At 47.5% G+C, this 18,105-nt stretch overlaps 1 protein-coding gene across 1 annotated transcript in view; it reads left to right on the top strand.

The window, feature by feature from the left end:
- Positions 1–18,105, top strand: part of KCNG3 (potassium voltage-gated channel modifier subfamily G member 3) — a gene marked incomplete at both ends in the record, with an annotated part of 61,112 nt that overhangs the window by 3,970 nt on the left and 39,037 nt on the right. Inside the window, 2 exons of the mRNA XM_080711358.1 lie at positions 14,441–14,564; positions 14,695–15,926. Of these exons, the coding sequence (XP_080567484.1) occupies positions 14,441–14,564; positions 14,695–15,926 (1,356 nt within the window). The remainder of the gene's footprint in view (positions 1–14,440; positions 14,565–14,694; positions 15,927–18,105) is intronic.

The raw sequence follows: 18,105 nt of genomic DNA, 5'->3' as shown, positions 1-18,105 counted from the left end.
GTGACATCACAGTCGCCATCTTGGTTGCCATCTTGTGACATTACACAGTTGTGATGTTGTGCAGTCGCCATCTTGGCCTGCGCCAGCCTGCAATTTTGTTGAGTCACAGGCACAGTCCACATTTTGTGGCAACAAGTGGATGCCAGCATCTGACCTGGCTGGCTTGTAGGCGCCGCTTTCTTCGGACACTGATTTACAGGTTCTCTCTTCACCACCCTGGTCACCATCCTATCCCAGGACAGCCTCCCACTCTAACCCACTCTGTTTCCCCTGCCTTCCTCCCTTAAGGAACCAACTCAGGAGGCTTTTTGAAAAAATTAAGAAAGGCTGAGGACAGTCCTCAAACCCCTGAGATTTGGTTAACATGGCATTTAAAGTTTTAATTCCAGAGAAGAACAGGTGGAGATGGAGTGTACACTCCGACTTAGCCAAAAGGCAGATCCCTGGTAGCTGCCCTTCGGCTGGTGGTGGCGGCTCATCCCCCTGGACCGCCACCTAGGGGTGGAGGACAGCAACAACAACTACCTCCAGGAGCCTGCTTCAAGTGCGGCAAGGCCATGCCCACCAATCATACCGTGCCTAGCGTGTGGCCAGGAGGGCCACTGGAACAGTGCCCTTGGAAAAGGGTGAGCCCCAGGTGCCTCAACACAGGGGGACCACCTTTCCAAACCAGGCCCCGCCACTGGCCTACTCAGCCTGGCCGAAGCCTGACAGCTCTTGGATCCCTCAACCTCCATCCTCACTGCCAACCCAGGATAACTCTCCAGATAGTGGGTAAGCCAGTGTCCTTTGTGTTTGCATGCTCAGTCCTTCCATCCTTTCAGGTCCTAGTTTCCCTTTTCCGATCTCGGTACAGGGGATTGACAGCAAGCTCTCCTGCCCTGGCACTACAGGCCCTCTTTTACAGGACAAAATTGAACTGCCCAAAGTTCAGGCCAAGTTTAAAAAGGGCTCTGATACAACAGCCTCATGACGAACTGTCTTGTACAGTGTTGGGGCTCACTAAGCCTCGTTTTTCTCAGTATAATTCTACCTCAGAGGTAGAATGAAATTGTGATGCTCCAGTCTCAGCCTCTCATGTACAGGGATTACAAATGTGTGCACCACAACTGGCTTATTTTTTTTTTTCAAACAGGGCCTCATTAAGTTGCCAAGGCTGTCCTGGGATAGAAAATTCTCCTGTCTCAGCCTCACAAGTACTGAGATTACAAGTGTGTACCACCATGCCCAGCTTATTTTTTTGTTTTGAAACAGGGTCTTGCTGAGAGCCTCACTGCTTTGCTGAAGCTGTCCTTGAACTTGCGATCCTCCTGTTTTGGCCCTCCAAGTATGGGCATGGGCTACCACACCTGGATTTTTTTTGTTGTTTTTTTTTTGGTATTAGGGATTGAACACAAGAGCATTTGACCTCTGGGCTACACCCCCAGCCACATCTCATTTTTTATTTTGAAATAAGGTTTCCCTTAGTTGCTGAAGGCCTCACTAAATTGCTGAGGCTGGCCTGGAACCTGCATTCCTCCTGTCTCAGTCTCTCAAATTCTGGGATTACAGTATATGCCACCAAGCCCAGCTGTGTGTTGGAGCTCTGATTCACCTAGAATGCCGTACAGGACAAGCAAGGCAGGGGCCTTCTGATTAGAGGGTGGGTGTCACTGAGCGAGAAGGTTTTCTCTTAGTCCATGAGATGTTCAGTTTTAAGGACCTTTGTTAAACTGAGGTTGACAGACCCAAGCTCAGTGACTGCCTAATCATTTCTCAAGTCCTGAACAGGGATCACGTACCCCAAGTACTTATTCTAGAAAGTACTTTTTGTTTAGTACAGGGAACTGGACCCAGGGGCACTCTATTTCTGAGTGACATCCTGACATTTTTTATTTTAATTTTTTTTTGGTGTGTGGGTCTGGGGATGGAACCCAGGGGCATTCAGCCTCTGAGCTACATCCCCTGCCCTATATATAAATTTTTTATTCTTTATTTTAAAACCGGGTCTAGGCCGGGCGTGGTGGCGCACGCTTGTAATCCCCGCGCTTGGGAGGCAGAGACAGGAGGATCGCACAGGTTCGAAGCCAGACACGCGCGCTGGTTTAGGAGACCCTGTTTCCAAATAAAAATGTAAAAATAGGTCTGGGAGTGTAGCCCGGAGGTAGAAGGGCTTCCAGGAACCCCAGTACCACCAAAAAAAAAAAAAAAAAAAACCCCGGGTCTCACTGAGTTGCAGAGGGCCACACTAAGTAGCTGAGGCTGTCCTCGAATCACGATCCTTCAGTCTCAGCCTCTGAAACGCTGGGATTACAAGGGTGTGCCACCACGCCTGGCTCTTAATTTTTATTTTGAAACAAGGTCTTGCTAAATTGCTCAGGCTGGTCTCAAAACTGTGATCCTCCTGTCTCAGCCTCCCAAGTACTGAGATTATAGGTATAAACCAACATGTCCAGCCAAATAGTACTTTATTTTTTGTTTTGCAGTACTGGGAATTGAACCCAGGGACATTCTACCTCTGAGATATAATCCCAGCCCTTAAGAAAAAAATTTTTTTTGAAATAGGGTCTTACTAGGTTGCTGAGTCTCACTACTTGCTGAGGCTGTCCTTGGTCTCAGCTCCCCAAGTACTGGTATTACAGGTGTATATCACCATGTACTAAAAAAGTACTGACTAATAAAGTACTTTTTTCTTTTTGGTGGTACTGGAAATTGAACCCAGGGGCATTCCACCTCCAAGATATATCCCTCCAGCCCTATTTGATTGTTTTATTTTATTTATTTTTTTAATTTTATTTATCTTTGGTGGTACAGGGTCTCACTGAGTTGCAAAGGGCCTCACTAAGTAGCTAAGACTGTCTGCTAACTGATTCTCCTATCTCAGCCTCCCAAATGCTGGGATTACAAGCGTGTGCCACCACGCCCAGCTTTTATTGTTTTATTTTCAAACAGGGTCTCATTATGTTGATGAGAGTCTCACTACTTGCTGAGGCTGTCCTCGAACCTGTGATCCTCCTGTCTCAGCCTCTCAAGTACTGGGATTACAGGCGTGTGTCACCATGCTCAGCTCAAAAAGTACTTTTAAACATGTAAGAAGTGCACTGCCAAGGCAAAGATGAAATGATGTATCCACAGTAGGGGGTGCTGGAAATGAATACCAACCTCTCCTAAGCCTTGGTTACTAACTTGCTTAGTACAAATTGACTATTTACTAACAAAGCAAGTTAGTACTAAGCCAGTTAGGAGTATGGACAGAGGAAGTTTCATTTTTGGGGGGACCCCATGGGGATTGAATCAAATGAGAGGCAATATTACTTGTATGCCTGGAGTTTCACAATTCTCCTAAGAATTGATGGTTGTATCGGCACCATTAAAACTGGAGTCTCCTTCAGGGTCCTATGAATCAAGGGTGCTTCAGTAATGTAAGTGATAAATGTCACTCCTGTGTTGGTTACTAGGGTAAAATCACAATGGACTATAAATTGAAAGCCTTGACCAATGCTTAAATGCTGATTCAATGGAAGTTATATACATCTATATATTTTTTCCTTTTTAGAAGTTATCTGCTTACCCCCAACCCTACCCCATGGTACTGGGGACTGAACCCAGGACAGGGCCTCATACATGCTAGGCAAGCACTCTACCACTGAACTACACCTCTGGTCCTTTTATAAATTTTAAGACAGGGTCTTGCTAAGTTTCCCAGGTTGGTCTTGAACTTGTTATCCTCCTGATTTAGCCTCCTGAGTAGCTGGGGCTACAGGCATGCATCACCATGCCTGGTCTGTTGTTTTTTGCTATTGAGATAGACCACTGGAACAGTCATTGACTATTTGCTAATGCCTTGACACTGTCAGAGTTAAATATGTTCTGACCAGCCTGGTGTGGTGGTTTAATCCCAGTACTTGGGAGATTGAAACAGGATTCCAGGTTGAAGACCAGCCTCAGCAACTTAGCAAGAGCCTCAGCAACCTAGGGAAACCCTTTTTCAAAATAAAAAATAAAATAGGGCTGGGGTGTATCTCTGAGGTAGAACGCTTCTGGGTTCAATCTCCAGTACTGAAAAAACAAACAAGCAAGCAAACACTCTGGCCAGGTAATTGTCCCAGTGCTTGGGAGGCTGAGACAGGAGGATTTCAAGATGCCCAGCAACCTAGAAAGACCCTGTCTCAGAACAAAAATTACAAGGGATGGGGCTGTAGCTTGGAGGTAGAACACCCTGGGTTCAATCCCCAGTATCAGAAAATAAAAAACAAATGAAATACAGTCCATACCTAGAGGAGACAAATACCTTGCCACCCTCAAATCCTCAAAGATAACTTGGCAAGCTTATCTTCTTCAGAGATTTTGTGTATGTGTGTGTTTTATGGTACTGGGGACTGACCAAGAGCCTCGACATGCTAGGCAGGCGCTCCACCTGAGCCACGTGCCCAGCTCTTTGAAGAGCTGCGCTGACACCTGCTCTAGTGGTTCTCGCAGTTTCTTCTAACCCAACAGAAGCTAGTCAAGGAGTAGAAGAAGTGTCTCAGCCGGGCGTGGTGGCGCACGCTTGTAATCCTAACACTTAGGAGGCTGAGACAGGAGGATTGCGCAGGTTCAAAGCCAGCCGTAGCTTCTTAGTGAGGCTCTCAGCAACTTAGTGAGATCGTTTCCAAACAAAATATAAAATAGATCTGGGAGTGTAGCCCAGAGGTAGAAAAGTCCTTGGGTTCCACCCCCAGTAACACACACACACACACACACACACACACACACACACACACACACATCTTAGTGTCCTTTGATCTAAAGAATTTTTTTGTGTGTGTGTGTACTAGGGACTGAATCCAGGGACGTTCTACCTTTGAGCTACACCTTTTTATTTTTTATTTTGAAACAGGGTCTCACTAAGTTGCTGAGGCTGGCCTCAAACCTGCAATCCTCTTGCCTCAGCCTCCTAAGTATTGAGATTACAGGCATCTGTCACCATACCTGGCTTGCTCCAGAGATTTTGAGATAGGGTGTTGCTCAGTTTTTCAGGTTGTCCTTGAACTTGCTCTGGGGAGAAAAAATCCTACTAGCAAATGTTAAGTAGCCAGAGGAGAGTACTCTTGGCGGGACCAGAGCTGATGTTTCTGGACCATAGATGCATGGAGCCACAGTCCTTGAGGAGGAGGCCTGGCAAGACGGAAGGCTACTGCGGCCCTCATTTCTTCATTTTTGTTTTTGCTGAGCCATCAGCCCTGGTCTCTGAACCAGGCCTGAGACTGGTTTACATGAACTGACTGCACCTTCTCTGAGCCACCTTGAAAGAAGGGCAAGTCAGTCAGGTGTGGGGTCTGGGGTCATGCAGTACCAGGGACTGGGGAGGCTGAGGCAGGAGAATCACTGCAGCCACAGGGTCAAGGCCAGCCCAGGCGCAGGTGGAGATTCTGTCTCGAAACGAAAACAGAAAACACCTTCGGTTTTCCAGAGGGCAGCACTGCTCTCCTTTCCACTGAGAGTTATTACTTTCTGCTACTGACTCTGAGAATCTGTCTCAGACTCAGGCAATGTACTTCGGAGCCAATAAGACAAATGCCTGGGGGTTTTGTTTGATTTTGGTACTAAGGATTGAACCCAGAGGTGTTCTATCACTGAGCCAGGACCCAAGCCCTACTTTCTTTTCCATTCATCCTTCCTTCCTTCCTTCCTTTGGCACTAAGGATGGAACCCAGGGTCATTCTACCTTCGAGCTACACCTCTCAGCCTTATTTTTTTATTCTTTTTTTTTTGAAACAGGATCTCACTAAATTGCAGAGGGCCTCACTAAGTAGCTGAGGCTGGCCACACACCTGTGATCCTTCTGTCTCAGCCTCCCGAGGACTGGGATTACAAGTGTCTGCCACCATGCCTGGCAAAAACAGTATATATATGTATTTGGTGGTACTGGGGTTCCTGGAAACCCTTCTACCTCCGGGCTACACTCCCAGACCTATTTTTATATTTTTATTTGGAAACAGGGTCTCTTAAGCCAGCGCGAGGCTGGCTTCGAACCTGCGCGATCCTCCTGTTTCCGCCTCCCAAGCGCGGGGATTACAAGTGTGTGCCACAACACCTGGCTCAAAAACAGTATTTTAAATCCTATACCTGGAATAAAAATGTAATCACTGTTGAAGAGTATATCTTTTTCTTTTTTCTTGATGGTACTAGGGATTGAATCCAATATTATTCTCCCTCAGAGCTAAATCTCCAGCCCTATTTGGTTTTGTTTTGAAACAGGATCTCACTAGGTTGATAAAAGTCTCTCTACTTGCTGAGGCTGTCCTTGAACCTGCAATCCTTCTGTCTCAGCCTTCCAAGTACTGGGATTACAAGTATGCGCCACTACCGCTCAGCTCATTTTTTTTTCCGCGTTTGAGGATGAAACTCAGGGGCTTTTGACCTCTGAGCTACACGCCCTGCACTATTTTTTATTCTTTAATTTGAAACTGGGTCTCACTAAGTTGCAGCGGGCCTAAGTAGCTGAGGCTGTCTGAGAACTGCGATCCTCTAGTCTCAGCCTCCTGAATGCTGGGTTACAAGCGTGTGTCGCCACGTCTGGCTCAGGTTCATTTTTTATTTTGAAACAAGGCCTCACCAAATTGCTGAGTGTCTAGCTGAATCGCTGAGGCTGGCCTTGAACCTGGATCCCCTATCTCAAGTCTCCCAGTACTAGGATTACAGGCCTGCAATATCATGCCTGGCTGAGTATATCAATTATTAAGTGGAGAGCTACAGCTATTTTTGTTGCACCTACACTGGGAAGCTCATTTCCAGGAATGCTATAAACTTTGTTTTGGTCAACCCCAATATTTTCTGAGGTAGAAATAACTGCAGTAGGCACAGGAGGTGGAGGACTGGGTTGCGAGGCTGCAGGCAGATCCTTAGAGGGACAGAAGAATCAGAACAGCAGGTGTTTGGGGAAGCTGACTCCTAACTAGCTAATTTGGGTTCATTATGTTGGTAAAGGCAGCTCTTTTCTTTGCAGAATGGAGAACACAGTGGGGAACTTTGATTCATTTTGAAGATACCTGATTTTTCTTTCGAACAGAATCCTTGTCCGAGCTGTTTGACTGTGTCCTGCAATATGCCATGAAGGCATGGGGAATCCCTCTCTTCCTGCCAGGCTCTCCCCCTTTCCTTTCTGGGCTCAAAGTTTGTTTGTTTGTTTGTTTGTTTGTTTTCTACCTCAAGCTACACCCCCAGCTCTATTTTTTATTCTTTATTTTGAAACAGAGTTTCACTGAGTTGCAAAGGGTCTCACTAAGTAGCTGAGGCCTTTGACCTTGAGCACCCTAAGACAGGCAGTTGGGTCTCTGAAATGTCTATCACAAGGACAACAGCCTTATACATTTCTTTCTATTTCTCCCCCTCCACCCCTTTCTATATTTTCTGTATTTGTTGAGTTCTAATTTTCTTTCTTTCTTTTTTATGGAACTGGGGATAGAACCTAGGGGCTTTCTACCTCCGGGCTACACTTCCAGACCTATTTTATATTTTATTTGGAAAGAGGGTCTCACGAAGTTGTGGAGGTCTCACTAAGTAGCTGAGGCTGTCTGCAAACTGCTATCCTCCTGTCTCAGCCTCCCAAATATTAGGATTATAAGCTTACACCACCATGCAGGGCCTACAGCCCAGTTTTTATTCTTTATTTTGAAACAGGGTCTTAGCAAGTAGTGAGACTCTCATCAACCTAGCAATACTTTGCTTCAAAATAAAGTTAAATAGGAGCTGGGTGTGGTAGCACATGCTTGTAATCCCAGCATTGGGAAGGCTGAGACAGGAGGATTGCAGTTTGCAGACAGCCTCAGCTACTTAGTGAGGCCCTTTGCAACTTAGTAAGACCCAGTTTCCAAAATCAGGTTGGGAATGTAGCTTGGAGGTAGAATGCCTCTGGGTTCAATCCCCAGTACCAAAAAAGGGGTGGGGGGGCTGAGGGTAGCTTGGAGTAGAATGTCTCAGGGTTCAGTCCCTAGTACCCCACTCCCCTACAGTTTTATTGGGATAAAATCCACAATTTGCCCATTTGAAGGGGTCACTTCAATGGTGGGCAGCTCTTTTGTCCTCGTACACCTGGCTGACTTCCACATGGACTCCCTCCTGCATACGCAAGTGGGTGGGTGAGGGGACACAGCCTCTGGGCAAGGGGTGGCAGGGAACTCTCTGGACCAGGGCGGGTGGTCTGCCACTTGAGCAGGGATTCTGTACTCTTTTTTTTTTTGGTGGTACTGGGGATGGAACCCAGGGGCCTTCTACATCCGGGCTACACTCTCAGACCCATTTTATATTTTATTTGGAAACAGGGTCTCTTAAACCAGCTGAGGCTGGCTTCGAACCTGCACAATCCTAACAATCCTCAGCTTCCCAAGCTCGGGGATAACAAGCGTGCGCCACCACGCCTGGCTTGATTGTGTACTCTTAAATGCCAACAACGGAGCCAGGCATGGTGGCGCACGCCTGTAATCCCAGTACATGGAGGCTGAGACAGGAAGACCACAGGCTCACAGCCTTAGCTACTTAGTGAGGCACTCCACTACTTGGTGAGACCCTCTAATAAAGAACAAAAAACGGGGGGTGGGGGGGTGGACACAAGGTAGAATGCCCCTGGGTTCAATCCCCAGTTCTGCAATAAATAAATAAATAAATAAGTAAAAAATAAAAAATAAACATCAGCAGCCGGCAGACATTAGGAACAGGAAGCAGAGCCAAGACTATTCCAAATGACAAAACTGAAGTGGTTTTTCAGAAAAAGCCTGTATTTTCCCAGTTGGTCAGTTCCAACCTTATTTTATGGATAAACAAATACTGCCAGTTCAGCTCTCAGAGAGTAGTATTTAAATCAATACTAATAGTCATTTATTTCTTCACTCAACAAATAGTTATTGAGTTTCGGTAAGGAGCCAGGCACTGTTTTGGAGGTTGGGATTGGTGTGATCTGGCCTCAGGGTCCCTGCTTTCAGAGGAATTAAGCAGCGTGGTGGGAGACAGATGATAAGCAGCTAACAGGCAAATGAGCAAGATGATCTTTAAAAATTAACTTTATTTTTTACAGTACTGCATAGCAAAATTGAGAGAGATAGCCTATATATTTCCTACCCCCTATGTATGGCCTCTCCCATAGTCAACATCCCATACCATACTGCCACATTTGTTATAGCCGAGAAGCTTGCACTAACACATCACAATCACTCAAAGTCCGTAGTTTATATTAGGATTCATTCTTGGTGTTGGACAGTCTATGGGTTTGGACAAATGAAGTTTTATTTGTTTTGGCACTGGGGATTGAACCCAAGGGTGGTCTACTTCTGAGATATATCCCCAGCTGATTTTTTTGTTTTTGGTGCTGAGAATTAGACCCAGAGCACTGTACCTCTGAGCTACAGCTTCTTCTTCTTATTATTCTTATTCTTCTTCTTCTTCTTCTTCTTCTTATTATTATTATTATTATTATTATTGTGGTATAGTGCTCTTAAATTATAATAATAACTATTATTATTATTATTATTATTATACAGTTATTGAACCCAGGGACATTCTACCTGCAAGATATATTCCCAGCCCTATTTTATTTATTTTTTGCAGTACTGGGGATTGAACCCTGGGGAATTCTACCTCCAAGCTACACCCTCGGCCCAATTATTTATTCTTTATTTTTGAAACAGGGTCTTACTAAGTCACGGAGGGCCTAAGTAGCTAAGGCTAGCCATGAATCCCGATCCTCCTGTCTCAGTCTTCCAAGTACTAGGATTATAAGCATACACCACCACGCCCAGCCTTATTTTTTGTTTTTAAATAGAGTCTCACTAACTTGTGGAGGGCCTTACAAGTTGCTGAGGCTGGCCAAGAACCTGTGATCCTCTAGTCTCAGTCTCCCAAACACTAGGATTATGAGCATGCACGACCATGCCTGGCTCTTTTTTTTTTTTTTTATTTTGAAATAGGGCCTCACTAAATTGCTCAGGCTGTCCTCAAACCTGTGATCCTCCTGTCTCAGCCTCCTAAATACTGGGATTACATGTCTGTGCCACCATGCCCAGCTGGCAATTAATTTTTTAGGGTGAAAGGAATGAAAAAACTAGGTGATTATGCTAGAATAGGTGGTCGGGGACAGCGTTAGGAAGGAACCAGCCACACAGGCCCTGGGTCTGAGTGCTCCAGGCAGAGGGAGCAGCAGGCACCAAGTCTCAGGTGTAACTGAGCAGATGAGAATACAGAACACAACAAAAGTAGGCCTGAGAAAGCCCAGGGTGTAGCTCAGTGATATAGTCCGCCTAGTACTCATAGCCCTGGACCTGATCCCCAACACTGTCAAAACTTTTTTTTTTAAAGTAAAATAAATGGGCCTCAGGATAAAGGTAACCTGGTAGGAGGATGCATACTAAAATTCTTTTAGTTTTTTATTTTTCTATATTTTGGTACTAGGGATTGAATCCAAGAGGCATTCTATCTCTGAGCTATACCCCCAGCCCCATTTTATTTTTATTTATTATTTTATTTGTGATACTGGGATGGAACCCAGGGGCATTCTACCTCCAAGCTATACCCTAACCCTATATTTAATTCTTTATTTTGAAACAGGGTCTCACTGAGTTGCAAAGGGCCTCACTAAGTAGCTGAGGCTGGCCTCAAACCTGGATCCTCCTGTCTCAGCTTCCCAAATGCTGGGATTACAAGGGTGCGCCACCATGCCCGGCTCTTTATTTTTATTTTGAAAGAAGGTCTTGCTAAGTTGTGAGTGTCTCACTACTTGCTAAGGCTATCCTTGAACTTGCAATCCTACTATCTCAGTGTCCCAAGTACTGGGATTACAGTCGTATACCACCACACCTGGTATTTTTTTTTTTTTAATTTATTTTTTGGTATAGGGGATTAAACCCAAGGGCATTCTATCTCTGAGCTATACTCTCAGCCCTATTTTATTTTTTGTTTTGAAACAGGGTATTGTTAGGTTGATAGAGTCCCACTACTTGCTGATGCTGTCTTTGAACCTGTGATTCTTTTGTCTCAGGCTTTCAAGTACTGGGATTATAAGAAATGGGTCACCAGGCCCAGCTTGGTTCTTTTTTTATTTTTTCTCTTTTTAAATAAAAATACACCAGGCATGCTGGTGCGTGCTTTTAATCTCGGTATTTGGGGGGCTGAGATAGGAGAATCGGGGTTCACGGACAGCCTCAGCTACTTAGTGAAGCCCTCTGCAACTTAGACCCTGTTTCAAAATAAATAATAAAAAAGCTGGGCATGGTGGTACACACTTATAATCCCAACATTCAGGAGGCTGAGACAGGAGGATCGCGGTTTTCGGGCATCCTCAGCTACTTAGTGAGGCCCTCTGCAACTTAGTGAGACCCGGTTTTAAAATAAAGAATAAAAAATAGGGCAGGGGGTGTAGCTCGGAGGCCAAATGCCCCTGGGTTCCATCCCAGACCTGCAAAAACAAACAACAACAACAACCCCCCCCAAAAAAACCCACAAATACTTAGAAAGTTGAATTAACTGCAGGGCAAGGGCTTTTAAAAGCAGGCAGAGCTGGTAAGCACGCTGCATGGCACAGGAGTGCCCATGGGGTATTTCAATTTCTAAAGCACTGGGACAGGCAGGGTGTTCAGAGACACGGCCATGCAGTGCACAGTGACGGGGAACTGTGTCCAACCCAGAGTCAGAGTATAAAGATCACAAGTTTTAATGAGTACTTGATGCTTCAGGTTACTTATTTGTGGTGGGTCACATTTTTGGATGTATCAACTAAATGATCTAATCAATACTTATTTAAATTCAGGAGAAAAATGAGCATGGCTTGTGTGGGTTAACAGAAGCATACATGAAGTGAGATTTTTCCAGTATCATGTAACTGAAGTAAATATTCATAGCCTACACAGGGTATAGCTATCTACCCTCCTCTTACATAATCTCATTTAATCTTGGGAATTGAACCCAGCGGCATTCTACCTCCAAGACACATCCCCATACCTTTTATTTATTTTTTTAAAACAGGGTCCCAGGTCTTTCTAAATTATTGAGAGTCTTGCTACTCAGTTTTTCTAAAGTACTGAGAGTCTTGCTGTTCCCAAACCTGCGATCCTCCTGTCTCAGCCTCCCAAGTACTGGGATTACAGGCATGTGCCACTACACCTGGCTCACTATCTTCATTTTTTGAATAAGAGAACTGAAGCCCAAAGATCTGCTTCAGGTCACTTAGGACATAAAGTGTACAGCCAGGTTTGAATCTCGGAGTGCCCTAATAGCTGATTTGGACGTTAATGTATGGACAACTTGTAATTCTGTAGGTCTGCATATGGTCCTTTTCAGTTTTGAAATGGGGAGGTGACTTGAAAAATGCTAAGAGAGAAGAACTGTCTGCTAGCCTTACACAGGGTTCTCAGAGGTAAGAAAGAAACGGAGGGCAGAGAGAGGTGGTAGGTGGTTTTGACAGCAATTCAGTTGTGGGAGATGGAGTGACTAGAGTTTGGAACTAGAAGACCTGGTTCTAGCATTGTCCCTGCCATGATGCACCACCGGGGAATCTCCAGCAAGTTTCACTTGTGTCCTTCGAGCTTAGTCTTCCCTGAAATGGGTTGGTAAATTGAGACTAGAAAACCCTTAGGTTCTCTTAAACTCCAAAATTTGGTCTGAGTCGGGCATGGTGGTGGATATTTGTAATCCCAGTATTTGGGAGGCTCATAGCCAGTCTCAGCAACCTGGCAAGGCCCTCTGCAACTTAGTAAGACCCTGTTTCAAAATAAAGAGTAAGCCGGGCGAGGTGGCTGCACGCTTGGAATCCCAGCATTTAGAAGGCAGAGACTGGAGGATCCCGGTTCGCAGACAGCCTCAGCTACTTAGCTGAGGCCTTTGCAACTCAGTGAGACCGTGTTTCAAAAATAAAAAGACTTAAAATAGGGCTGGGGTGGGGGTGTAGCTCGGAGATAGAACACCCCTGGGTTCCATCCCCAGTGCGGGGGCGGGGGCATGATAAAACAGGGGTAGAGTGTAGCTCCGTTGTAAAATGCCCCTGGGTTCTACAAACACACACACACACACACACACACACACACACACACACACACACACTCTCACTCTGCCTGATAACTTTAAATTTTAATGTGTTCTAGAGATTTATGTACGAATATCCTAAACATCTCAAATCTAGGCTGTGTGTGTGTGTGGTACTGGGGTTTGAACCTAGGGGTGCTTTACAACTAAGCTACATCCTCAGCCCTTTTTGTTGTATCTTGAGACAGGCTCCCACTAAATTGCCTAAAATGTGTGATCCCCCCCCCCCCAGCCTCCCTAGTTGCTGGGATTATAGGCGTGTGCCCTCACGCCTGGCACCCGGCTCAGAAGAGAATTTAGACATAATAATTCTCAATATAATCTTTCTTCTCAAATATAAAGGAATAGAATTAGTTTTGAGAATGCTTTCTAATCCACGTTATATTAAAACAAGCCAATCATTTCTGCATCTCTGTGTATCCTTTAAGAAAACGATTAGGGTATTGCAGTTGCTGTGGCAGTTGATATTAAAGTCAAACAAGAATATTACTTTTAAAACAAATAGAATGATTTAAACCTATCTAAAATTTTTATGAAAATATACCTAGGAGGCACAAATTGCACTGTCATCAAATTAATTTGCTTCCTAGGCTCAAATTTAATTTAAAATGAGACATTTCTTCAATTCTTCAATCCACATACCATAAAGGGATTTTTGATAAAGAAAAAGGAAATGAATATAGTAATGTTTGAGTAAATAACCAATGTGTAATGTTGTTTTCTGTAGCTTGTGATGCTTCTAGAAAGTATTTGCAACAACTTACTGATGAATTGGCTGTTGCTGGTGTGAAGCCAGCTCTGGCTGACATACGCACACCTCCCCAGATTGTACAACAAATCCATTATTAAGACCTGCTAAGGCCTTGGTTATGTTTCTCATAACTGAGCTTCCTTTTTACTGACATGAGGTGGGATTTCCCTATGAAATGGCCTCTTCCTAAGAATAACTCACCAGGCAAAGGTCTCTTCCTGAAACCAAGTCTTCATCAGGCTATGTTATTAGAGCTTCAGGGATCTCCCGGCTCACACCGTATTCTGTAACTAAGCTCCCCATGGGCTCAGGCAGGCAAATGCTTGGCTTCCTGTACAGATTTTAATCCTTCACATCTGAGATTCTGCTACTTGGAATCCTTTGCTTTTTTTCCTCTGCCAATCCGGGGTCATCGCCCCCTTCCATTCTATCTTAAAATTCTCTGCCTTCAGGGTGTTTCTTTGTTTAGTAGCTATTTAGCAGATAAACAGCTCTTGTTTTTGAGCTTTTAATCACATTAAGTGCTTTTAAGATAAATTATTCAAGTCTAGGGATAAACAGCATGCAGAGATTTTGCCTTCTTTTAAGAACCACCCAGAGTGATTTTACTTTGTCAGAAACAGCACTCCAATTTTTAAGGCGTCTGCTGCCTAAAATCCACAGGAGAACCAGAGCAAAACGACTCTTTAGGGTGACCTCTAGCGGGCACAGGACAATCCTACACAGCGAGGAAAAGTGGGAAGAGGGCGAAGTAGAACCTCCTCGGAACCAGCCGGGTTACCCTGCGGTCAGATGACCGCACCCACCCCACCCTGCTCCACCCTTATTTTTCTCCAGTATGTTTTGCGTCCCCCGCAGGTGGGCCTCGCGACTCACCTGTTTCGCCCCGGGCGGGCTGCCCAGGCGCCGGGGACTAGCCGGTGGCGGTCGGCGGGGACCTCCGCCGCGCGGGCCCCGGCGGGGGCTGTGGAAGGGGCGCCCGCGGAGGCGCGCCCGCCCGCGGTGGCGGGAAAGGCGGTGCTCCCGCCTGCGCCCTCCCGGCCGGCGCGGGGCCGCGGCCCGCCGCCCTCGAGCGCCGCACGTGGGGCGCCGCGCGGGCCGGCAGCGCCGAGGCTGCGGCGCGGCGGCGGCGGCGGCGTCTCGGGGCTCCCCAGCGCGGGACGGCTTCGGAGGGGCGCCCGCCGCCAGGCCGCCCGCCCCCCGGCCCCGCGGGCCGGCGCCCCCGAGGCCGGCGTGACGCGCGGGAACCCCAGCCCGCGCGGCCGGGAGGCGGCGCCGCCCGCGGCGAGGCGGAGGCCGGCGAGAGGCCCCGCCCCCGCCCGCCCGCCCCGCGCCGCTCCCGCCCTGGACCCGCGGGCGGGCGGCTGCGGCGGCCGAGCCCCGCGCCCCTGCGCCCCGCGCCCCGCCCGCCCGCCGCGGGCACCGGCTCGGGCTCCGGGCGGCCGAGCGCGGGCCGGGCCGGGGTCCCGGGCGCGGGCGGCGCGGCCCGACGGCGCGCAGCCATGCCCGCGGCGGCCCCGGTGGTGCTGAACGTGGGCGGCGCGCGGTACTCGCTGTCCCGCGAGCTGCTCAAGGACTTCCCGCTGCGCCGCGTGAGCCGGCTGCACGGCTGCCGCTCGGAGCGCGACGTGCTGGAGCTGTGCGACGACTACGACCGCGAGCGCAACGAGTACTTCTTCGACCGGCACTCGGAGGCCTTCGGCTTCATCCTGCTGTACGTGCGCGGCCACGGCAAGCTGCGCTTCGCGCCGCGGATGTGCGAGCTCTCCTTCTACAACGAGATGGTCTACTGGGGCCTGGAGGGCGCGCACCTCGACTACTGCTGCCAGCGCCGCCTCGACGACCGCATGTCCGACACCCACACCTTCTGCGCCGCCGACCCGCCGGGCGCGCCGGGGCGCGACGAGCCGCGGCCCGGGCCCGAGGCGGCCTCGCGGCGCTGGCTGGAGCGCATGCGGCGCACCTTCGAGGAGCCCACGTCCTCGCTGGCCGCGCAGATCCTGGCCAGCGTGTCCGTGGTGTTCGTGATCGTGTCCATGGTGGTGCTGTGCGCCAGCACGCTGCCCGACTGGCGCGCGGCGGCCGCCGACAACCGCAGCCTGGATGACCGGAGCAGGTACTCCGCCGTCCCCGGGAGGGAGCCCTCCGGGTAGGACCCGCTACTTCTCTGCCCGTCCCGTGCGTCCGTCTGTCGCGTGTGTCCGTCCGTCCGTCCGTCCGCGTCTGCCGGGCGGGGGCCGCCCCACCTCCGCCGGCTCCGGGTGGGACCCCGGCGGGGAGCAGGTGGAGACGCGCCCGAGGCTGGAGTCTGCGTCCGAGCCAGGAGCAGCCCGCTCGGTAGATCCGCCCAAACTTAGCGCCAGCCGGCCGCGGTTTAACCCGAAACGCCGAGCACTTGGAAACAGCTGCCGGCTTGGGTGGTGTTTGAAAGCACGGTTCTGGCAAAATGTGGTCCGCCGCGCATTGCCCACGCGGGCCGCCGGCAGCCTGTGTGCAGTGCTGGAGGTGCCCTTTGATAAAGGAGGCCGATTCAGTGATCGACTCCAAATACGGGTGCCTGTGCCCCTTTCTGCCTTCTTCGGCCGTCAGGGATGAAGTTAGCAAAGTTCGGTCCACCCTTCGGTACCGAAGATTCCCGCTGAGACGTTCACCCCGCGAGCGTCTTCAGTACGGGGAGGAAGGACGTTCCCTTGGGAGAGGAGAGATGCGAACTGCCCTAAACCCAGGGACACTATAGAAGTATTTCGTGTTTTTTTTTTTTTTTTTCTTTCCACTAGCTGAAAGGAAATACTTTGATCTTTCCTAAGATAGGGTTTACCTTTTAATAGTGATAACACTTCTCTGTTTTTAGTACAAGTGAGTTTATTTTGCATATTTGGTGGGAGGAATAAGCATACTAAAGTTGGACTCTCAAGGGAGACAGCCATTTTGGGCACGATACCCAAATTGTATATTCTGTTTTACCTTGGTTTGATGACTTTTAAGATTCTCCCCTCCATACACTTTTTATTTCATTTTTTTTTTCCATTCACTTTTTAAATCCAAGGTTGCACCCTGTACTTTTTTCCTGATAGGCCTGGGTATGTTAGGAATGGTACTATGTTTCTTGATACTGCAGTGGAATACTTTCCACTCTTCCTGTGGAGAGTAAAGCTTTCTACATAAATCTAAGAAGTAAATAAAATTGTCTAGTACCACGGGGTCCATTACTGTTATGCCATCTTGGCATGAAATCCAAGACACATGTTTTGAGAAGAAATAAATTAGGAAACTCATTTTGTTTATTGTATTAGGTTCAACTGTTTTCAATTTACAGATAAGAATTACTTATTTGGTACTCCAACGGTACAATAAAATTAATCCGTATACCTAAATACATAAGGGCCCCCCTTTTTTTTTTAAGAGAGCCACAGGAAAATGAGCCATAAATGACTGGCCTTGAGATAATTCACTAGTAACTAGATTTTAAGGTTAGTGAAGGCAGAAGAAGCAAAACAGAGAAGAGGCATGATGAAAAAGGGAGACTGCAAAAGGAGTGAAGAAAGACAAGAGTAGCGCTTAATTTGTGTGTGTGTGTGTGTGTGTGTGTGTGTGTGTGTTTTACGTATGTATGTAATTATTCAAGCCAGAACTGTTTCCTGGATACCCAGATATTTCAGGCAAATGCATGTTTTTCTTGGCTTAATGGCCCAGTTTTAAGCTTCCCTCTACGGGTGAAGGTATCCGAAAACCAATATCTGTAATCCCAGACAGATAAGCTGAAGGATGACCTAATGCCAGTGGCTGCTGCACACCGAAGGGGAAGCCCCTCACTGGCCTTCAACAGAAGTAAAAGCCCTGCCTGGTGTGGTTGCTAAAATTAATCTTTTTTTTTTTTTTTTTTTTTTTTTTTCTGGGAGCAGGGGTGTAGGGTACCAGGGATTGAATCCAAGGGCATTCTACCTCCTAGCTACACTCCCATCTCTTTTATTTTTTATTTTGGAACAGGGCCTATCTACTTAAGTTGCTAAGGGTCTCACTATGTTGCTGTCTCACTAAGGCTGTCCTTGAACCTGGGATTCTGGTCCTCCGGTCTTAGCCTCCCAGGTACTGGGATTATAGATGTGCACCACCATGCCCAACTGCAATTAGTCTTTTAACATCATTCTGATCATTTGACCATATTTGAGGTTTATTAAAAATAAAGCCCAAACTCTTTTTTTTTTTTTTTGGCCTGCAGAGGCTATGATTTCACCACGACTTGCCACTCTTGATTTATGCCATCATAATCTGTGATCATTTTTTGAGTATCTGCTGTTTCAAGGCACCATTGATATTCCAGAGATTGT

This window comes from Muscardinus avellanarius (genome assembly GCF_963383645.1).
Source record: "Muscardinus avellanarius genome assembly, chromosome: 15".
NCBI classification, from domain to species: domain Eukaryota; kingdom Metazoa; phylum Chordata; class Mammalia; order Rodentia; family Gliridae; genus Muscardinus; species Muscardinus avellanarius.
The sequence above is the reverse complement of the archived record's forward strand: the minus strand, read 5'-3'. Positions and strand labels throughout refer to the sequence as shown.